Genomic DNA, 24,719 nt, shown 5'->3' on the forward strand with positions numbered 1-24,719 from the left:
ATAGAGGCGATTGTATGTGAATCTAGTCACATCAGAATAGGGCGATTGTATGTGAATCTAGTCACATCAGAATAGAGGTGATTGTATGTGAATCCAGTCACATCAGAATAGAGGTGATTGTATGTGAATCTAGTTGCATCAGAATAGAGGTGATTGTATGTGAATCCAGTCACATCAGAATAGAGGTGAATGTATGTGAATCTAGTCACATCAGAATAGAGGTGAATGTATGTGAATCTAGTCACATCAGAATAGAGGTGATTGTATGTGAATCCAGTCACATCAGAATAGAGGTGAATGTATGTGAATCTAGTCACATCAGAATAGAGGTGATTGTATGTGAATCTAGTTGCATCAGAATAGAGGTGATTGTATGTGAATCCAGTCACATCAGAATAGAGGTGAATGTATGTGAATCTAGTCACATCAGAATAGAGGCGATTGTATGTGAATCTAGTCACATCAGAATAGGGCGATTGTATGTGAATCTAGTCACATCAGAATAGAGGTGATTGTATGTGAATCCAGTCACATCAGAATAGAGGTGAATGTATGTGAATCTAGTCACATCAGAATAGAGGTGATTGTATGTGAATCTAGTTGCATCAGAATAGAGGTGATTGTATGTGAATCCAGTCACATCAGAATAGAGGTGAATGTATGTGAATCTAGTCACATCAGAATAGAGGCGATTGTATGTGAATCTAGTCACATCAGAATAGGGCGATTGTATGTGAATCTAGTCACATCAGAATAGAGGTGAATGTATGTGAATCCAGTCACATCAGAATAGAGGTGATTGTATGTGAATCTAGTCACATCAGAATAGGGCGATTGTATGTGAATCTAGTCACATCAGAATAGAGGTGAATGTATGTGAATCTAGTCACATCAGAATAGAGGCGATTGTATGTGAATCTAGTCACATCAGAATAGGGCGATTGTATGTGAATCTAGTCACATCAGAATAGAGGTGATTGTATGTAAATCTAGTCACATCAGAATAGAGGTGATTATATGTGAATCTAGTCACATCAGAATAGAGGTGAATGTATGTGAATCCAGTCACATCAGTATAGAGGCGATTGTATGTGAATCTAGTCACATCAGAATAGAGGTGAATGTATGTGAATCCAGTCACATCAGAATAGAGGTGATTGTATGTAAATCTAGTCACATCAGAATAGAGGTGAATGTATGTGAATCCAGTCACATCAGAATAGAGGTGATTGTATGTGAATCTAGTCACATCAGAATAGAGGCGATTGTATGTGAATCTAGTCACATCAGAATAGAGGTGAATGTATGTGAATCCAGTCACATCAGAATAGAGGTGATTGTATGTAAATCTAGTCACATCAGAATAGAGGTGATTGTATGTGAATCTAGTCGCATCAGAATAGAGGTGATTGTATGTGAATCTAGTCACATCAGAATAGGGCGATTGTATGTGAATCTAGTCACATCAGAATAGAGGTGATTGTATGTGAATCTAGTCACATCAGAATAGAGGTGATTGTATGTGAATCCAGTCACATCAGAATAGGGCGATTGTATGTGAATCTAGTCACATCAGAATAGAGGTGAATGTATGTGAATCTAGTCACATCAGAATAGAGGTGATTGTATGTGAATCTAGTCGCATCAGAATAGAGGTGATTGTATGTGAATCCAGTCACATCAGAATAGAGGTGATTGTATGTGAATCTAGTCGCATCAGAATAGAGGTGATTGTATGTGAATCTAGTTGCATCAGAATAGAGGTGATTGTATGTGAATCCAGTCACATCAGAATAGAGGTGAATGTATGTGAATCAAGTCACATCAGAATAGAAGTGATTGTATGTGAATCTAGTCGCATCAGAATAGAGGTGATTGTATGTGAATCTAGTCACATCAGAATAGAGGTGAATGTATGTGAATCTAGTCACATCAGAATAGAGGCGATTGTATGTGAATCTAGTCACATCAGAATAGGGCGATTGTATGTGAATCTAGTCACATCAGAATAGAGGTGAATGTATGTGAATCCAGTCACATCAGAATAGAGGTGATTATATGTGAATCTAGTCACATCAGAATAGAGGTGATTATATGTGAATCTAGTCACATCAGAATAGAGGTGATTGTATGTGAATCTAGTCACATCAGAATAGAGGTGAATGTATGTGAATCCAGTCACATCAGAATAGAGGTGATTGTATGTGAATCTAGTCACATCAGAATAGAGGTGATTGTATGTGAATCTAGTCACATCAGAATAGAGGTGAATGTATGTGAATCCAGTCACATCAGAATAGAGGTGATTGTATGTAAATCTAGTCACATCAGAATAGAGGTGAATGTATGTGAATCCAGTCACATCAGAATAGAGGTGATTGTATGTGAATCTAGTCACATCAGAATAGAGGCGATTGTATGTGAATCTCGTCACATCAGAATAGAGGTGAATGTATGTGAATCCAGTCGCATCAGAATAGAGGTGAATGTATGTGAATCTAGTCACATCAGAATAGAGGTGATTGTATGTGAATCCAGTCACATCAGAATAGAGGTGATTGTATGTAAATCTAGTCACATCAGAATAGAGGTGATTATATGTGAATCTAGTCACATCAGAATAGAGGTGAATGTATGTGAATCCAGTCACATCAGAATAGAGGTGATTGTATGTGAATCTAGTCACATCAGAATAGAGGCGATTGTATGTAAATCTAGTCACATCAGAATAGAGGTGAATGTATGTGAATCCAGTCACATCAGAATAGAGGTGATTGTATGTGAATCTAGTCACATCAGAATAGAGGTGAATGTATGTGAATCCAGTCACATCAGAATAGGGCGATTGTATGTGAATCTAGTCACATCAGAATAGGGCGATTGTATGTGAATCTAGTCACATCAGAATAGAGGCGATTGTATGTGAATCTAGTCACATCAGAATAGAGGTGATTGTATATGAATCTAGTCACATCAGAATAGAGGTGAATGTATGTGAATCCAGTCACATCAGAATAGAGGTGAATGTATGTGAATCCAGTCACATCAGAATAGGGCGATTGTATGTGAATCTAGTCACATCAGAATAGAGGCGATTGTATGTGAATCTAGTCACATCAGAATAGAGGCGATTGTATGTGAATCTAGTCACATCAGAATAGAGGCGATTGTATGTGAATCTTGTCACATCAGAATAGGGCGATTGTATATGAATCTAGTCACATCAGAATAGGGCGATTGTATGTAAATCTAGTCACATCAGAATAGGGTGATTGTATATGAATCTAGTCACATCAGAATAGAGGTGAATGTATGTGAATCCAGTCACATCAGAATAGAGGTGATTGTATGTGAATCCAGTTACATCAGAATAGGGCGATTGTATGTGAATCTAGTCACATCAGAATAGAGGCGATTGTATGTGAATCTAGTCACATCAGTATAGAGGTGATTGTATGTGAATCCAGTCACATCAGAATAGAGGTGAATGTATGTGAATCTAGTCACATTAGAATAGAGGTGATTGTATATGAATCTAGTCACATCAGAATAGAGGTGAATGTATGTGAATCCAGTCACATCAGAATAGAGGTGATTATATGTGAATCCAGTCACATCAGAATAGAGGTGATTGTATGTGAATCTAGTCACATCAGAATAGAGGTGAATGTATGTGAATCTAGTCACATCAGAATAGAGGTGATTATATGTGAATCCAGTCACATCAGAATAGAGGTGATTGTATGTGAATCTAGTCACATCAGAATAGAGGTGAATGTATGTGAATCCAGTCACATCAGAATAGAGGTGAATGTATGTGAATCTAGTCGCATCAGAATAGAGGTGATTGTATGTGAATCCAGTCACATCAGAATAGAGGTGATTGCATGTGAATCCAGTCACATCAGAAAACGTACATGAAAGTATGTTTCTCCCTGGCACCAGGCCTTGACGCACAATGTGTGGAATGCTATTCTTACCTTTTCACTTGGGCATTCTACATCACATGTGGAGCAATAAAACTTGACTGTAGTCTGTTCACCATTTGTCTTATTTTTGTTAGCACTGGCAATCTTGGCTTTTTCCATAACAGACTCAACTTTGGAACAATGTTTCTTTCCAGCGAGATGTACCTGAAATGTCTGAAAGAAATATATATTAACTTATTATCCATAGAGCCACTTGTGAAAAATTCATATCAAAATGTATGTCATTGTCACCATGCCAATGGATTACTTTAGTACAAATGTATATGCCCCAAACGTCACCTGACATTCCAATTGTCAGTCCACTGTGCCAACCCATTTTTACCTTATCACTGCCACATTTCACTTGTCAGTCCACTGTACCATCTCATTTTTACCTTATCACTGCCACAATCCACTTGTCAGTCCACTGTGCCAACCCATTTTTACCTTATCACTGCCACATTTCACTTGTCAGTCCACTGTGCCAACCCATTTTTACCTTATCACTGCCACATTTCACTTGTCAGTCCACTGTGCCATCCCATTTTTACCTTATCACTGCCACATTTCACTTGTCAGTCCACTGTGCCAACCCATTTTTACCTTATCACTGCCACATTTCACTTGTCAGTCCACTGTGCCAACCCATTTTTACCTTATCACTGCCACATTCCACTTGTCAGTCCACTGTGCCATCCCATTTTTACCTTATCACTGCCACATTTCACTTGTCAGTCCACTGTGCCATCCCATTTTTACCTTATCACTGCCACATTGCACTTGTCAGTCCACTGTGCCAACTCATTTTTACCTCATCACTGCCACATTTCACTTGTCAGTCCACTGTACCATCTCATTTTTACCTCATCACTGCCACATTGCACTTGTCAGTCCACTGTGCCAACCCATTTTTACCTTATCACTGCCACATTTCACTTGTCAGTCCACTGTGCCAACCCATTTTTACCTTATCACTGCCACATTTCACTTGTCAGTCCACTGTGCCATCTCATTTTTACCTTATCACTGCCACATTTCACTTATCAGTCCACTGTGCCAACCCATTTTTACCTCATCACTGCCACATTTCACTTGTCAGTCCACTGTGCCATCTCATTTTTACCTTATCACTGCCACATTTCACTTGTCAGTCCACTGTACCATCTCATTTTTACCTTATCACTGCCACATTTCACTTGTCAGTAAACTGTGCCATCCTATTTTTACCTTATCACTGCCACATTCCACTTGTCCACTGTGCCATCCCATTTTTACCTCATCACTGCCACATTTCACTTGTCAGTCCACTGTACCATCCCATTTTTACCTTATCACTGCCACATTCACTTGTCAGTCCACTGTGCCATCCCATTTTTACCTTATCACTGCCACATTCCACTTGTCCACTGTGCCATCCCATTTTTACCTTATCACTGCCACATTCCACTTCACATATTGAACAATACGATTGTGTTTTAGCCTTTTTGGTACCATCACCAGCATTACCATCTGAAACTTGTCTTTTTCTACCTTTGTACGTTTCAACGATCTTCGCTGCATTTTTGCCAAATGACTGCTGTGAAGTAGATAGCTCAGATTAAATAAATGTACCACTTTTAACATGTAGTGATATGCAAATTATCTAAAAGTCACTGCATTTTGCAGTTTGTAGATGTCATCAAATATGGCACAACTACATTTTGTCACCATGCTAACTAATATAATGTCAACATCTACAGCCAGGAGACATTTGTTATACTTAATGTCACATTAAAATCTTGGCAGAAAAAAATATAGCATGGAAAGGCTAATAAGATTATGAGAAAACACTTACCTTTCTAGGAGCATTAAAGCGTCTCTGAGCATGCTGCTTGTTTGAGGTGTGCAAGGGACTTTTTGCATGTAGAGTTAGTTGCTATATAATAAAAATATATGATACACACTGTTGTAAATTCAGCATTAACAGAAATATATTGACTGCTTACAAATTTGCTGATTTTCATTGTCCAGCAAAATTCATGAAAATTGTCTTGTGCAACAAAAAGACACTTGTGGATGTGAGACAAGAAAAGAAGTGCTATAAACAAAGCACATAGATCATTAGATTCCGTCTGTCAATGTAGAAGCATCGTTCTCAGATTGAATGGTGACTTTGGCAAGGTCTTTTGAAAGATCATCGCTACTATACATACAGACTATGAGCTTGCCCGAGCTGTATGTGAATCTAGTCACATCAGAATAGAGGTGATTGTATGTGAATCTAGTCACATCAGAATAGAGGTGAATGTATGTGAATCCAGTCACATCAGAATAGAGGTGATTGTATGTGAATCTAGTCACATCAGAAGAGGTGATTGTATGTGAATCTAGTCACATCAGAATAGAGGTGATTGTATGTGAATCTAGTCACATCAGAATAGAGGTGATTGTATGTGAATCCAGTCACATCAGAATAGAGGTGATTGTATGTGAATCCAGTCACATCAGAATAGAGGTGATTGTATGTGAATCCAGTCACATCAGAATAGAGGTGATTGTATGTGAATCCAGTTACATCAGAATAGAGGTGAATGTATGTGAATCCAGTCACATCAAAATAGAGGTGAATGTATGTGAATCCAGTCACATCAGAATAGAGGTGAATGTATGTGAATCTAGTCACATCAGAATAGAGGTGATTGTATGTGAATCCAGTCACATCAGAATAGAGGTGATTGTATGTGAATCCAGTTACATCAGAATAGAGGTGAATGTATGTGAATCCAGTCACATCAAAATAGAGGTGAATGTATGTGAATCCAGTCACATCAGAATAGAGGTGAATGTATGTGAATCTAGTCACATCAGAATAGAGGTGATTGTATGTGAATCCAGTCACATCAGAATAGAGGTGATTGTATGTGAATCCAGTCACATCAGAATAGAGGTGAATGTATGTGAATCTAGTCGCATCAGAATACAGGTGATTGTATGTGAATCCAGTCACATCAGAATAGAGGTGATTGTATGTGAATCCAGTCACATCAGAATAGAGGTGATTGTATGTGAATCCAGTCACATCAGAATAGAGGTGATTGTATGTGAATCTAGTCACATCAGAATAGAGGTGATTGTATGTGAATCTAGTCACATCAGAATAGAGGTGATTGTATACGAGTCCAGTTACATCAGAAAACATGCATGAAAGTGTTGGCAAGTAAAATTCAAACAGTCAAATAAGAATTAAATTTAGGAACAATCCCAGAGTATAACTTTAATAATTCAGCTTGTCAGGACTGCATCATCTGAGAAAACACAATTACTACTTACAGGCCAAGATGTCAACAATATTTTACAAACAGTGCACCTCCATTTCCCTGGTACAACTTGAAAAATAATATTCCCATCTACCACTTCCTAAAATTGGATAAAATATTTTGTTATCTCATTGTAATAGACGAACATAAAATCAAAACACAAGTGAAACCAAAGTACTGTGAGTTTTCATATACAAAGCATGGTAGCTTTCATTACATGATGCAATGTGTGGCTTTACCATGACTGCAATTATTGTGCGTGTGTGTGTGTGTGTGTGTGTGTGTGTGTGTGTGTGTGTGTGTGTGTGTGTGTGTGTGTGTGTGTGTGGAAGGTGACAACAATTCACCAATATGTAGACAGTAAAATATATCACACAATACTATAAATAACATGAATCACCCTGAACAGGCATGTGTCATAATATTGGTGTGCTATGTCAACATATCAAGATGCCCATTAGTCAAATAGCAAAACATCAAAACAATCACTAATGCTAAAATGTTTTCACAAAAATTAGCCACATTATTTGGTAACTGACAGGTTGTCCTCAACTGAGATTCAATTCACATTCTTGTTGAGTCATTATAGATTAGCTGAATTAGCCAACTATTATAAAAGCCTCGGAGAAAATGGTTGCACTGTGTGGTTTTTTCAAGGAATGATCGCAGTGTGTGGTTCTTCTACACAAAAACCAACACACACAATCAAGCATGCAATAAATAGATTCTCAGACAATAATATAAACAGTGATCCTACCGAATAACGTTTTTTTCTGCTTTCTGGATAATTCATTTGTGCCATCCTAGAACTGTTGCCAGCATACCAGGGATTGCCAGCAGTCTGTCTAGTTGATTGTAGATTCAAAGAGTAACCATAATCATGGAGCTTATCAATGATACCAATTGGTGATTGCATTGGCTCTCTGAATCTAGACACTTGTGTGTTAAAACCAGATTGCAGCAAGCTTTGACGGTTTGCCATACTGGAGAAAGATGGCATAGAAGCCTCTAGTAGTGATGCACCTATGGTCTGCCCACCACCACCACCACCACCACCACTATAACTCTGTGCACTAGTCTGTAGTGCAACCAGTCGAGATATTTTTCCATGCAAAGCTCTAATCTGAGCAGCTGCTTGGGGGGTTGTGGTTCCAGATCTCAACTTTTCTTCTAAGGAAGTTAACAGATTTTGAATTCCTGCTTTATCAGACTGTTCAGGATTTGGCAAAAGTGGCTGAGTCTGCACATTTGGCAAAAGTGGCCGTTTCTGCCCTGATGCCATTGACTGTAAAGTCGGCCCTGTTGTTGAATATGACTGATTCTGCCCTGATGCCATTGACTGTAAAGTCGGCCCTGTTGTTGAATATGACTGATTCTGCCCTGATGCCATTGACTGTAGCGTCTGCCCTGTTGTAGAATACGACTCATTCTGCCCTGATGCCATTGACTGTAGAGTCTGCCCTGTTGTTGAATATGACTGAGTCTGCCCTGATGGCAATGATTGTTGATTTGATCCAGTTTCCAAATATGACTGATTCTGCCCAGTAGCTAATTGTTGTTGATCCTGCACAGTAGCCAAATATGACTGATTTTGCCCAGTTGGCAATGATTGTTGATTCTGCCCAGTTTGAACGGATGGTTTATTCTGTGGTACAGGATTCTGCAACAGTGGTGATCTCTGTGCTTGTGAAGCACCAAGTGTAGGAATTTGCATGCCCTGAGAAGACTGTTGGTAAACAGTCCGTTCATGGTTATAGTCTGTAGTATTTGTTGGTGTATAGGAATGGGAGGGTGGTGACCTGTTGGGATATGCTGCAGAGTCAGACTGCTGAAACGAATCTGACTGCTGATTCTGTTGTTTCTCTATCTGCGAAGCGAACTCCTGTTGCATTATTTGCATCATTTGCTTCACTTGAGTATCAGATGGGAGATGATTTTGGTTTACATTTTCCATCATCATTTGCAGCAACTGCTGCCCCAACTGCTTCTTCCGATCACCCCCTTCATCCTTTGAATGTTGCATTATTCTATGTCAATCTGAAAAACAGATAATATAATGTAAATGAAGCCATGTAGTGTATAACAGCATAGTATGTACAATTTATGGTCCAGACACAAACACAATGCATAGATAACTTTTACACAAAATTATATGAAACTGAAAAACACATTAAAGCTGCTGAAACAAATCACTAAAATGTTTTTTTTTTGTCATGAAAAGTAGCATTACAATGTCAAGCTCTACTCTGTAATGGTAGATAAACAATAATTATCACCATGAATACAATTGAGGTAATGAACACTGTTTTTTCATGCAAATTACAGTATTATGTGAATCAGATGTCAATGTTTCGGGGAATTAATTACTGTGACAAAATTCAGAAGAGGTGCAATAATTGTTATGCAAAATATTGGTAACACCATAAAAAGAATAAACTGACATTCAATTGAGTCTTTTGTTTTGAGCTAATTTTTCTTATGTATACACTAGTCTTTCATTTCACATATTTCACATCCTCCTCCCCAATAAGCCTGAAAAGTATCATCTTCAGAGCAAATAGTCAGCATAAGTCATAGAAACAAAGGCATCAAAAGTTCACATATTTATTTAGGCATACATGATATAACTAGTGTCTGGACATACAACATCATACCAATTCAATTATACACTCATCTTCATAGGGATGTGTGCTGCAGTATACTAGTATACAAAAAATACATTTTTGATCTTGTTGCATTTTACCCTCGAAAATGTCTTTGAACAATGCAGTTTGAATTTCCTCCAACCTTGACAGATACCTTTATTGCCACTCCGCACTCCGTGACTGCCTTGAGTCATTCGGCAACAGACTAAACAGAACGACTTTCCCACATCAAATGTGACATTATCATCCAACACTAATTCACTAACAGAGTGAGTTTCAATTTCAATTGCATCATTTTGCTGCACATTTCATGGTTTATCGCTCTGAATTGCAAAATAGGCAGCATTCATAATTACCATTGAAAAAATTAAATATGGCAGATAATAAAACGCACATGTGCAAGTTTTGAATTGTTCGTAGAAAAGAGTGATCAAGAGCTGACAAGCTGTGAAGTTTGTTTTACATTGCAAAAGTTTTGTCTAGAGAGCTCAAGAATAACATGTAGTTTCTTGAAATATGGGACACAATTTTGAAATGATGGGGTATAAGCGTTTACACAATTCAAATCACAGAATTCAGAAAAGGTTACTAATTTCTAAAGTGAAAAACTACTCCCCGAGTAAAATCAGTCTAGCACCGATTTGATAACAGGATGTCTTCATTTGTCTCACTACACATGATATCTCATGTACAATAGGGTATATATTGATAAATTACAACATCATATAGCAAGCCTGAATGTGAACACTACGAGGTAAGAATATTGTGACAAATGTTGAAATACCCTCCTTTCCGTCTTCATGGAGGTAAAAAGAGAAGGAGTCACAGCCAAAATAATCCTTCTAAACTTCTTTTGTTTTAGCCAAGTTTAATCCTATAATTCCCTTTGTCTTATCGTCCTTTCACCCCAGGATCGTCGCCGACGCGTCATTTACCCTCAAAGCGTTGCTGCGTACAGTACAAAACTCCAAGGTCTTTTTTACGGTGTCGCAGTAAATCTTAAAGGACATAAAGCATGCGCAGATATTTTATACGTAGAGGAATCGTGTTTGTGAGAACGGGAACGTTGGAATTTTGAAAATTAGAGAATTTTATGTTAAGTTTATGTAATTTTTCGTTTTTCAGAAAATTTTCCGTTGTATTATTGAATCGGCAATATGGTATTGTTTCGAAACCTTGCTAGTACTGTTTTTTAGTCCAAAATAAAGCTTGTTTAATGATCTTTGCAATGGTGCATGACATAGACCGCACCGCGTTGTACCAGAGACTGAATTTTGAGGTTCGAAATGACACTTTTATATCCTGTGCATGTCCTACTTCCTATGGCAGTGCATAGAGGTAAAAATTCGCTTCATTTTTTTGTTTACAGCATATGCAAAACAATTCTTAGTCTGTAATATGCTCTTCGAGTTCGTTTACGTTTTCTGAATTGAAGCATTTGGCAGTTTCAGTCAAACTTGTGCACGTTATCTACCGTCGCCATATTTGTTTATAAGAATTTGACTAGAATTGTCACGAAAATCACCAAATGCTGTCAAAGGCGTCCGTAGTATGCTAATGCATCGTAATCCTCACTGCGCTAAGCGGAAACTGTCCTCCTTGGTCCGTTCGACAAATGAACTCCCTGATCTACAAACAGCGGCGACCATCCTGGTACCTTTGATCTAAGCTTGGCTTGGACTCCTCTTTTTTACCTCCATGTCGTCTTCTACGCAGTGTTCTCCCCACATAGAACAAAGCATGGCGGCACCGCCATGCTTGGCGACCCGGCCACCACGCTTGGGCTCGGACCGCCATGCTTTCAACTTCACCGCCATGCTAATAGGACACATTGTTTACATCCATTTGAACCGCTCACACGTAGCGCTGCATAAATTATCACCGTCAACGCCACGGCAGTTTGAACTTGCCGGGACAAATTAAACAGTCCCATTGTTAAACACATGTGAAGTATAGACGCTGTCAATGGGGAACAAATTGTCACTCAAGTTGCAAACAATGAGATGCTATATGACAAAAAAATGTAAAGGAAAGAAAGGTGATGCCGCCCAGCTAAAACGTACAATCACCGCTAGCACAGCACAGAAACGAAAGCGTGTAGAAACACAGAAACGGCGTGAGGCTGGTTTTGATGAGTCGTGGAAGAAGACTTTCCCTGGTTAAGGTCAACTTCAGATTGTTCAGGTAAGATTTCATAATTTTAGAAATAAAATGCCAGTGTGTGTATGTTTTGCGGATCGTAAGAACACCGAACATGGTAGGCCTACACCGATTTCAATCAACATCTTAGACACGAGGCTGGTATAGATACAGCATGAAAAAAAAACATTACTCGTTACTGTAAACTTTTTTTAGATTATTTATGGATATCTTCATAGATTAATGGGTACGCGTATGTTATAATTTGTCCAAGCAAAAAAACTAATCGAATTTTTGTAATTTTCCGGTCACATGTTGACCTGTGTAGGTATTTCCAAGATGGCGGCCTGTCAACGTCTTGCGAACGACAGCTGCTATCGTCACGAGCTATGATTGATGGAATCCCGATTTGTATACATAATTTTATCATTACGTTTTAATTTTAATTGAATAGTAACCTCATGTTTTTTTTCCTCGAAATTCCCGAGTCTCCTTGTCGTTGACCTGACAAAACCAACATGTAAACAACAGGTTTTGCAGACGAAATGCTATCCATACGACACTGGGTTCCCGATCGTGGCACAATTCAATCGTTATGTTTACATTTATTTGAACCTCAATCCTCATTGTTTTTTTTTTATTATTTTTCATTTTTTCCCACTAGGAATGTTGTGCAGTTAATGCTCAAAGCACAACATGATTGCAAAGAGTGGATCTTCTTTATGGAACAAAGTCCCGTGCACGTCTATGACGAGTTTAACTACAGTAAGGCAGCCAATGTTTGGAGCACAACAAAGTCAAGGAGGATTAGTTTAGACTAAGTTTTATGGAACAGTTCACATTAAATGACGATCTTGTCAAATTATGGTATATTATGTAAAATATTATGTAATTTAAATAAAGTCTCTCATACAATTTATTACTGTCTTGTACGTTTGTTTTTGTGAGAGTGCAAATTAGTATGCAAATTAGCATGTACATTAGACCGCCATGCTTGCCTCTCAACCTGGGGAGAACACTGTCTACGTGTTTTTAGGGGACTGTTTATGGTCTCAAACATGTATGAGCAGAGCATTAGGTACAACCATAGACCTTACAATGTAAAAACAGAGGGACATGCAACTACATCATTTCTTTTGTTTTAACCAGGGTTATAATCCTCCAAATAATCTCACAATCCTATTAACGAATAAACAACCATCTGTTTATTTGTACTGTCGGCAGCACTCGTGAAATCGCGCAAAACACGCGAGTTTCCCTGCGTGACTACTGAAGCGACAGTCATGAATATGCTAATTGTATGTTAATGAGTTTTCCACTTAGTATCACACGTTTCCAAATAGTTTAGAAAATTCAGAATTTCGACTTTTTTTAAAGCATGTAATCAACTTAAAATGCCCAAATTATTTAATAAACGCAATAGCTTGAACAACAGATGTTTTTATTTTGAGAAATCGGGCGAAAATACAGCGATCTAAAACAGACCGGGTCAGCCATTTCCGGTGTAAGCTGCTGACTTCCACGGTTTCAAACATTCTAGAAAATTCGTAATTTCGACTTTTTTATAGCAAGTTATCAAAATAAAATACCCTAATTACTTCGAAAATGGCATGACTCAAGTAACGAATGCAACAATTTGAACAATACATGTTTTATTTTTGAGAAATCGGGTGAAAATAAAGCAATCAAAATAAGATCGGGTCAGCCATTTTCGTTGTCGGACGATTGTCACACCAGTGTTCTTCCCAGGCCTTTCAAGCACCGTGGGCCCGCGTCGCTCAGACAAACAGCCACGTCGCTTTTGTTTCGCCCGCGATCCTCGAAATCCTGCCCACGATGCTTATTCACATTGTATTGTTTACAAGTGTCAGCCTCGTCTAGCACATCTTTAAAACAATAACATGTATTGATCGAAAGGTAATCCCGCCTTTGTACATAGTTAGCCTGAGAAAAACTGTGATAAAAACGGAAGTCTACAGTTACCAAGTCTGTCAAGGGTGCGGAGCTGGCAAACCCAAAATACTGCGATTAATTGCGTTTTTACTACTTCATCGCCAGTGACACTAATTACCAAGAATTAAAAAAACAAGTGAAATTAAGTCGCATCGAAAAAAAAAACTGTAAATAAATCGAATTAAAAATTATTCAACTGCAGACGAGAAAAAAACGAACCCTGACCTCTAGAAATACCTCATTCATAGTGCGTCATTACCGAGGAACGCCACCCTAAGGCGACGTAACGCATGTAGTGACATCACAACCGATGCATGCTGGGTTACAACGGAGATTTTGATTGAGGTAACAAAGATGGCGCAGAGTGCATGTTTTTCCGCGATGTTTAAAAACAACATTTCGTTGGCGATTTTGATGTAATTTCTAAGTTAATCATCAATGAATCGTTTTAATTAAGCAAACATTCTAAGTTAGTGTATTTTTAAACCGCGGGTCTGGGTGTATAAAAGGAAAGATGGCCGCCACTTTTCAGTATGCAAATGACACTCAAGCGTGAAACAACTCTTCGGGGTGCTCCGCAAAATCACTCTTTTCGGCAATCTTAACGCCTGTGGTGCTTTATTTTCATGTCGTACACAAACATGAATATGTCCGCGATACAACTGCGATGTTAATTTACGAGTTCGGTGCGATGTCAGTGTGAATTCCGCGAAAAAGCGACGGAAAAGCATGATTCAAACAGTCGTTTTGACTGCTCAAACTGGCTGTCAGTCATGGGTTTATGTAAATGTAAGGTGTTAATTCCGAGTTGTTTGTTCAATCTCTAGGTATGCTTATGTAATTACGGAGTTGATCATGTAAGTGATATCGTGGAGCTAATAAGAAATGATATGCTGTGAGCTGTTTGTCCGTCCGTTCATCTCAGGGGACATCGTCGGCGCTCCACGAAGCGGTCCGACCCGCGCGAGTGCGAATCGCACGAGCTGGGGTATGCGCGAGAGGGGAGAGACTTTGCGTAAACATACCAAAAATTTATGTAGTGTGTGTGCGCAAAGAAAGACATTCGCGGTTACAGGGCTGGGAAAATAAAAAAAAATGGTTTTCACTCCGATATCGATGAAAAGAGTCGAGGGAGTTCCAAATACGTCCCCGACAATATGTCGAGTATGCTTCTCAAATTTCTCTTCGTTCTCGAAATAAATAAATTGAAAGGTCTCACAAAAAATTATAATGTTCCCTGAAACATGTCCCCGCAGTGAAATATTTAGCCCTTTTTGCCACGTACTAGTATGAGCCGCGCATATATTTATGTATGTTTGGCGTCGGACCCGTGCCGCACAGCCGTATACGTATAATGAAGTTTTTTTTTTTTTTTTTTTTTTGACGTTGCATAACGTCATTATTGCCTAGCCGACAAGACACATTGTGGCAAACGTTGTACGACAACTACATTGTGTAGGTCATTCAAATAAACTACAGTTATTTCATGATGCAAGGAATTGGCAATACGGTAGTTCTCTTTTTGGAATATTGGTTGGCCCTGAAAAGGGCCGTTTGGTTCGTTTGTATCAATGAAAGACACATATTTTTTTCAGTACCAGAGATGACTCTTATAAGGCACGCCTGGGAGATTGGGATACAGTCCGCGTATCTGTCTTATAACACACTCCGGCATCACTTCTCTTTGTGTGACCACAACGTCATCAGCCATCATAAGTTGTGACTTGCGCTGGATGTATCTTTCGTCAGTCCACGCATTTCGTTGTCCGAGCATCGTCCAATACTTTTTGAAATAAACGACGCCTAATAGCAGCGTTGTCACACGGACCCTGGCCATTTCCCAACCAATCTTGCCTGTTTGTTGTCACACAAGGTTGACTAAGACACAACCCACACTCGTTTTGCCCGACGACTCTCTCAACAACCAGATCAGGCTCCAATCCACTATCATCTAAATCTAGTTCTTCCTCCGCCTGGTTCTCGTAAACTAGATCCCAATCAGAGTGGGAGAATAGAGCGCGTATCGCGGCCTCTTGTGCTTCCGAGACACGTATCGTTATTTTGTGCATGTTGGCTGTTACACGGTAAAGGTGCAATCAAATGTCCAGCCAAACACGTACACTTGACTTCAAGTATGCGAAGTTCTGCTATGCTTCCGGAAACAAGTGCAAATAAACAATAGTTTCCCTTTTTGGACAATACGATTTCATGACAGTGGACGTTAGAAGTGTGAGGCAACATAGCGCAGTACGTAGTATGAATACATCGCGCTCGTAATGTACGGGTTGTGAATGAATAAATACATTGTATAAAAAGGTCGCACTTGTAACATATTAGTACAATTAGTAGCAAGAAAGCAAAGGCATGAGTTCAATTCGGAGAGAACCTTACAATGCCGTAACGCCATTTACAGAAATTGTGCTTCACAGTCGACCACGAGCGAAACAAACACAGAAAACGGCTTTCAAAAGAGTGAACGTCGAACAACGGGATTCAGCAAGTCCTTTCAAATCAGATTATAGCGTAATGCACGATGTTAGCTTACGGAATTAACGCCTTCAGTTGAAATGTAAGCAACTGGGCGGACCATGCAAATTACATTTCCCATGATACACTGGTGCAATTCCTGGGATTGCGGAGCCGCGCTTTAAACAAAAAAGTCAGGGACCGATGATCGCAACAGCAGCGGTGAATACCCGTTCAACGCAATGCCGTCAGCTGACAATGTTACGGTGATCGTAGCGTTACACAAATAATGGATAGATCAATGACAAGCAGCCTGTCGGCTGAGATAGCTCCGCTGTTAGCAATGCACATGGCAATTAAAGAACAGAAGATATCATTAGAAAATGAACAAATCTGAGAGAGGTCCACATGTAGTACCTATATGTATAATATATCAAAGCAATTGGACTTGCGGTTTTCAACAAGAAGTCGAAAATATCACTTTTTACCAAAAATTAAAAAAATATTCATCAAAATTAGAGAATTAAAGATATCATTATGAAATGAACAAATCTGAGAGAGGTCCACATGTAGTACCTATATATGTAATATCAAAGCAATTGGACTTGCGGTTTTCAACAAGAAGTCGAAAATATCACTTTTTACCAAAAATTAAAAAAATATTCATCAAAATTAGAGAATTAAAGATATCATTATGAAATGAACAAATCTGAGAGAGGTCCACATGTAGTACCTATATATGTAATATCAAAGCAATTGGACTTGCGGTTTTCAACAAGAAGTCGAAAATATCACTTTTTACCAAAAATGACAAAAATATTCACCAAAATTAGAGAATTAAAGATATCATTACAAAATGAACAAATCTGAGAGAGGTCCACATGTAGTACCTATATATGTAATATCAAAGCAATTGGACTTGCGGTTTTCAACAAGAAGTCGAAAATATCACTTTTTACCAAAAATGACAAAAATATTCACCAAAATTAGAGAATTAAAGATATCATTACAAAATGAACAAATCTGAGAGAGGTCCACATGTAGTACCTATATATGTAATATCAAAGCAATTGGACTTGCGGTTTTCAACAAGAAGTCGAAAATATCACTTTTTACCAAAAATTACAAAAATATTCACCAAAATTAGAGAATTGAAGATATCATTACAAAATGAACAAATCTGAGAGAGGTCCACATGTAGTACCTATATATGTAATATCAAAGCAATTGGACTTGCGCTTTTCAACAAGAAGTCGAAAATATCACTTTTTACCAAAAATATTCACCAAAATTAGAGAATTGAAGATATCATCATGAAATGAACAAATCTGAGAGAGGTCTACCCAAGGTACATATACACCAAGTATCAAAGCATTCAGGCTTGTAGTTTTCAAGAAGAAGTCGAAAAAGTAAAACATTGACACGGACGACGACGACGACGGACAATCACTCATATGATAAAGCTCCGCTCGACAAAGTCGACAGCGGAGCTAAAAAATCGCTGACTTTAGTTTTGAAATGCCGTTGTAGAAAAAAAAATGTCATTATTGATTTATTAATTTCTTCATACAGATTTTACAAATTTAACAAACAAATCCCCCCCTAAAAAATATACGAGATATGTATCTCTTCTTTATTTCAGTTATAATGTTTGTTGGGGAAACTAATTATTATGCAAACAAAATTATGCAAATAAGATGTATTGTTATGTAAATTAGCCACGATGCTTGGCTTAGGGTCTGGGGAGAACACTGCACACGTTTACAAGCAGTTTCGAAAATTCAGAATTTCGAATTTTGTAAAGAAAGTCATTAAATTAAAATATCCTAATTACTTCAAAAATTGTACTACTCGAGTAAAAAATGCAATAATTTGAACAACAGATGTTGAAAATAGTATGATTTAAGTGAAAATTCGATAATGCAAACAACAAGTGTTTCTATTTTCCGAAAACGGGCGAAAATCTGCCAGTCGCAGGATAAGTATTATTCAACCATTTGTCACCACACATAAAATCAGCCGAGTAGTTAATTTATACTGATGAAAAAAAAACGAATTGTAACTCTACATATAATAAGTATCACCTAATAACCAGTACAAAAAATGGATCTTATATTGAAATTAAAAATTCAATGTAATGAGCACAAACACTGAAAGACGTGTTGCAAACTGCGCGGCCGATTGATTGTGAGTGACAGCATACGGCTTCCTTAGCTTGGTCATTTGTTTATAACTGTAGTAACCCACGTTGCACGCCGGATGTCGTGAAATCCTTTGTTTTATAATCCAGTTGCCTGTCCCTCTCTTTCTAAGGTCTATGGTACATGTACAACAAACTGCTCTCTGATTTGTCAGACAGTTAGCTATTAGGGTTTTGTTGTATAACTACAGCTCATACATACAAGATATACAATGTACATCAGTATGTCAAATCAGTTTTAAATGCTCAGTATTTGCATATGCTACCAGGGACATTGCAACAACTACACAAAACAAACAAAAATGTAAATTACCTGTACATATTTGATTTGCACCTACTTCAATCGTCTGGGGAAATTAATTTGGATATTGCAACACTGAAAGAGGTTCCCACCAGACAGTTTAACAAGTATATTATTTTTAGATTTGTCAAAGTCTCATGATATTAGTCTAACAATTGGTAAACAATGCCTAACATTTGTTGGGTTGAAATAGTACAGGTTCCACAGACTTTTTCAGACTGAATGACATTTACTCAAATGTTGCCATAACAATAAATCATAATAATGAAGACTGAAAGTTATGGGGGAAAAAATGGAAAAAAAATATCACAAAGCAATATTCTACAGATTCCAAAAACCTAATTATCATAAATTAGCCTATGGTTTTTAACAGTAAAGTCGTGACGTCGTTTTGACACTTCAAACTCGTGCGAAAAGATTGCCACATAATTCCGGTTACCCTTGTCCGTAGAGTTGGTTGATACGACGAGTGGCGTCATGGGATAGTACTATCCACAAACCAAGGTAATACCAGTAACCTTACAATATCAGTGATACGAGTGTACCCAACATGGCGATGCTGAACACCGCATTATTGAAACAGTTTCGCCGGTCTTATAACTGAGTTTCAATTGAACGATAATCCTTATTGAAAATTAATATTAGTTAAACCATGAAGCCCTATGTTTAAACCAAAACTTGATCACAACATTCGCAGATGTTTGACAGAGAAATAGTAAGTCGCAGACACGAAGCCTCGAAGCGAAGGAGAAAGACGCCATTGACAAAACAACCAGGACCAAATTTATAGTTAGTAGTTCAATGGCAATTGCTTTGTAACAAACATAAAGAACGCCAAATTCTAATGAAGATTGCTTTTACCAGAAATGGAATCATATATTACCTCGAAATTTTCCTCTCGTTGATTCTGCACGCCCCAGTATCGCATACACTGCAAAACATAGATCAGAAAAAAACTACTCAGACACACGCCACGCTATTATCACAACGTAAAACACGAGATCACGCAAAACGTGCGATTATGCAAATACACTGTACAGTGTATTACTGTAGAGTGCACGCTAAGAACTCTGGGAGGAAGATTGGGTAGAGTTCTCCACAAAAATAGCAAACATGGTCATTCGATTTTCTTTTCTTTTTTTTACATATTTGATATATCCATGGAGGTAAAAAGATCTCTCTCTCTCTCAAGAATAAAAAAAATTATTTGGAAATATTGGGTCACCGTACTCAAATCGATCAGTGAATAGTGAAAATATCACTGTATTGCCTGTTTTACTGGTAAATTAGAACTTTTTACCGTAGTTTCCAATGGCAGGGGTGTATCTCAAAATGTTGCTTGGTGACATATGGTGAAAAAAAGGATATACATTAAGGAAGCAAGTTGACATAATGTTGGCTAATACTAGAATGATTAATTATAAACAGATGTTGCCACAAAATATGGTCATTATGATCAATGCTAATATGCGCTAAAACATGCGTACATCAGAACTGCTTCATGTAAAAAAATAACTGACGAGTAGTAATTACACTATCATTTTCGGGTTCAAGCATAGGCTTTTGTCAGTTTTGTCGTTGATCTGCGCGACAGTCAAAGTCACCATCTTTGTTTATATGAGACCCATATACATTTTAACTCGCACGCGTGGCGCGACGACTACCGCCCTTTAAGTACCGACAGAGACACGGACGGTAAGAGTTCAATAGGTTTAATATTTGAGGTTAATCACGTGATTTGCAGCTTTTTCATGATGTCAGATACATAAGTCTGTTGTTTCTCTACAAGTGGTTGCTGACAATGTGTAACACGTTGGATTATATTCTTAGTTTTAATTTCAGCTGCAGTGGCTGATCTAGAAGGGGGGTTCTTGCCCCCCCCCTCCGTTGGAAAATGTATTCAATTTGTTTTTGTATAATATAAAAAAAATCATTAACTTTGTCTGGCGATTTTAAAGTTTGGACCCCCATAAAAAAAATCCCGTATCCACCCCTGTTCAGATAGCCCAACTTAAAAAAACAAAACAAGTTTGTAAGTTAAAAACTTGGTGTCACGATAAACACAATACTTGTAGAAAAATGTAATTAAAGTTTACTTTCTGTGTAGTAAAACATACTTTATAATATTAGAATGAATTATTTTAAACCAATCTTTTACACTTGCAGCTGCATTTTGATACATCATTAATTTGCTTGTTTTTTCTGTCAGTATTTTAGGACTTGAAATTTAGTATACGTTTCATAATCGTATATATGTAAATGTGTGTATGTTGGCGCAACTACCAAACTGCATTCATGAACATTTCTTCTGAATTTGCGTGATAGTTTACCAATCACAAAAAGATACATTTTCCGGCGTGATTGTGACATTGACGACAATCTACATGCTTCCACGTGCAAGTAGTTTTCAATATGCATGATCTAAGTACAAGTCTAGTCTATGTAATTGCTCGGGATTAATATTGATCAGAATTTAAATTTTCACCATCATGTTAGTGTTCTGTGTAAACGGACAGGTGCCCAATTGAAAGTTTTGCAAAGAATATCGGGTTATTTAGATCAAGCCTCAAGACTAAGTATGTTTAGATGTTTTATTTTATCACATTTTACTTATTATTCTTTAGTTTGGAATTTTTGTGGTAAAGTAAACATTGCTAAGATGGGGCGTATTCAATACAGAGCTTTGAAATTTGTGTACAATGATTTTCAGACCAGCTATCAAACTTTATTGGAACGTGCTGGACTACAAACACTAGAGATGTCCAGGAATCGTGACATACTTGTTAAAGTTTATAAAAGTGTGAACAAACTCTCCCCATCTTGTATGTGGGATTTATACAAGGAGAAAATGTAATGTACAATTTCAGAAATTCTCATCAATTACAGTGAAAACGACCAAGGACCAAACGCTATGGACTGGAGTCATTGTCTTATGGTGCTAAAATGTGGAACTCGCTTCCTTATCCAATGAAGGAGTGCAAAGATTTGTATTCTTTTAAGCATATGGTGTCATTGTGGTCACCATCATTTTAAGATATTTAATTGATTATTTGTGAAATCTTACTTTTGTTTTTCCCTGTGTTTAATGTTTGTAATTTTTGCTTTTGTTTGATGTAATTGTTAGTAGTCAGTGATATTAGCCTTTGGCTAGGTATTTCAAACTGACTTTAAATAAACGAATTGAATTGAATGTTCAGTTAAATTATATTCCTAATTTGTTTGTTTGTAAATAGTTGACATACCATTTATACCCCGGTAGTTCCCCAAATTTAAAGTGACACAAACAAAAAAAACAGACTATGGATTAAACTTCGCTGCCTATTTTATCAACATATTCAAGCTTAACAGTAGTTTCGGATTCTGAATAAAAAACAGTTATCCAATCGCAGATAGTTAATTTCAGCCTATCATGTACATTCTTAATATTGTAACTGTCCTATCATGATAGATAAGCCTTTATCTACCAATCGCATTCTGGTAACATGAAAAGCCTTGTACCAGTAGTAGCAATAACAGTGTTTATGCCCAGCTGTTGTCTCCAGCCTGTTTAGCCATACCAAACCCCACCCCCACATTATCCATTTCCATGAGTTTTCAGAATAAATATATCACAGTTTGTAACTCGACATACCTTTAATCTCCAGAAATATGCACGCATACATAAACATAATATTATCCTTAGATAGATTCGACAAGTTACTTGTTTTATTGTGAATTTGTTATTACACACTTTTTAATATATACCTATCCCAATTTATATCAAAGCGTGGGTCTTATTTATTATCTACTCAGTTTAGCTAAATTTTGCTCATTATTTACATGACCCACTTAAACGGCGGTGGTTTGCTTTTGTTTGTTTGCCTGCTTGCCTGCGTTAGGGAAATTTGAGTTTAGCTCTTGTCGTCCAATGCCTCGTTTACACGCCGACGCCTACTTCAATAAATCAGCCGAGTTGATCTCCGTCAGGACTTGACGTCGGTAGTAAACGAGAACTCCTGTCAAAAGCGCTGTTCAAGCTGGTTCTAATTAACCGACCGAACTTGGACTGCCGTTAAACCTAGCATATGATCTTGAAAAAACGATCAATATCGGTTCGCTGGATTTCGTTTTGAAAAAGTTAAAAAGTACTATAAGTTTCTGTATAGTTTTGATCCACATTCTCCAGAATTTGGGGAAACTGACACGACATTGAATGTGCCAATAACGAATGAAGAAATTATTCAGTCAATACATAAACTTAGAAATGGCAAATCTGCAGGTCCTGACCTTTTAATCGCTGATTTTTTTAAATTTTCATGTGATGTGTCGATAACATTTTTGAATGCCCTTTTTAACTTAATTTTTAATACTGGTATTTTTCCAGAAGGTTGGCCAAAAGGTATTATTATTCCTATCCACAAGAAAAACAGTCGAAATGATCCCGGTAACTATAGAGCTATATCACTCATGAGTATATTTGGAAAAATCTTCACCAGTATCATTGAAGCACGACTATCAAAATGGGCAAGGGTTTTTGATATAATCCCAGAGACACAGGCTGGATTTAGGGAGGACTATTCAACTATTGATCAAATACTTACATTATATGCCATAATTCAGAAACAGTTAGCCAGGAAAGAGGGGAAATTGTATTGCCTCTATATAGATTTCCAGAAGGCATTCGACTCGGTTAACGGGGATTTGTTATTGTTTAGACTGGCCAATAATGGTATCAACGGGAAAATGTATGTAATTTTACAAAGTATTTATAAAGATGTCAAATCATGTGTTTGTGAAGGAGGAGTCACTTCGAGATTCTTTGAATTGAAGAATGGGGTTCGACAAGGGTGCATGATCAGCCCTATTTTATTCTCATTTTACATTAATGACCTACAAAGCATGTTGGATGACTCTGGGTATAGAAGAATACAATTGATCCCGAACGACATGTTAGAGTTGTTTTCATTATTGTATGCTGACGACATTGCTTTATTTTCAAATTCTGTTTTGGGCTTGAAAAGACTAATAAGCATATTGTATGAGTTTACAAACAAGTGGGCTCTAAATATCAACTTAAATAAAACTAAAATTGTAGTATACAGAAAGGCGGGATATCTCAGTAAATATGAAAAGTGGTACTTCGAGAACAAGCAACTTAGTACTGTTAGTTCATATGAATACTTAGGATTGGTAATGTCATGTAAATGCTCTTTTAATATTACCACAGAAAATTTAGCTATAAAAGGCAAAAAGAAATTGATTGCAATCAAAAGATACTTAGGAAATATGCAATGTTTTAAAGCAGTCTTGTATTTTAAGATTTTTGACACCCTAATTCATCCTGTACTTACATATGGGTCTGAAATTTGGGGATATGGTCAATATCAACATTTAGAAAGTGTACATACATCTTATTGTAGGCAATACCTCGGTGTAGGTAAAAATGCTCCAACTTTTACAGTATTAGGGGATTGTGGGAGGCTACCCTTATTTTGTTACCATGTTAAAAGATGTGCGAAATATTGGTTAAAAATTACTAGCATGGATGAAAACAGATTACCCCAGAAAGCTTACCGGATGCTACTTTCACTGGACGAAAAAAGGACAAAAATTAAAATTAAAGAATTGCTATTTAAATATGGATTTGGTTATGTCTGGTTTAATCAAGGGGTGGGGGACTCTGATATGTTCTTGTACAAATTGTGTGAACGGGTCAAAGATACTGGAATTACAGATTGGGATATAGACGTTTGTTCTGGCGAAAAAACGCAG

At 37.5% G+C, this 24,719-nt stretch overlaps 1 protein-coding gene across 3 annotated transcripts in view; it reads right to left on the reverse strand.

The window, feature by feature from the left end:
* LOC102804159 (uncharacterized) overlaps nt 1-20,019 on the reverse strand; it is a 50,962-nt gene extending 30,943 nt beyond the window's left edge. The window contains exons 1-6 of one of the 3 annotated variants that reach the window (XM_085502633.1): nt 19,852-20,019; nt 8,022-9,301; nt 7,278-7,364; nt 5,803-5,883; nt 5,395-5,541; nt 3,981-4,142 (exon numbers count right to left, since the gene is read on the reverse strand). In XM_085502633.1, the coding sequence (XP_085358759.1) occupies nt 3,981-4,142; nt 5,395-5,541; nt 5,803-5,883; nt 7,278-7,364; nt 8,022-9,287 (1,743 nt within the window). In that variant the 5' untranslated portion in view covers nt 9,288-9,301; nt 19,852-20,019. Of the gene's footprint in view, nt 1-3,980; nt 4,143-5,394; nt 5,545-5,802; nt 5,884-7,277; nt 7,365-8,021; nt 9,302-19,851 lie in introns of all 3 variants that reach the window. The other 2 variants (XM_085502629.1, XM_085502637.1) reach the window with 2 other exon arrangements.
* Between the last annotated feature and the right edge of the window lie 4,700 nt (nt 20,020-24,719).

Source organism: Saccoglossus kowalevskii, chromosome 1 (assembly GCF_978046115.1).
Source record: "Saccoglossus kowalevskii chromosome 1, keSacKowa6.1, whole genome shotgun sequence".
Classification (NCBI taxonomy): Eukaryota; Metazoa; Hemichordata; class Enteropneusta; family Harrimaniidae; genus Saccoglossus; species Saccoglossus kowalevskii.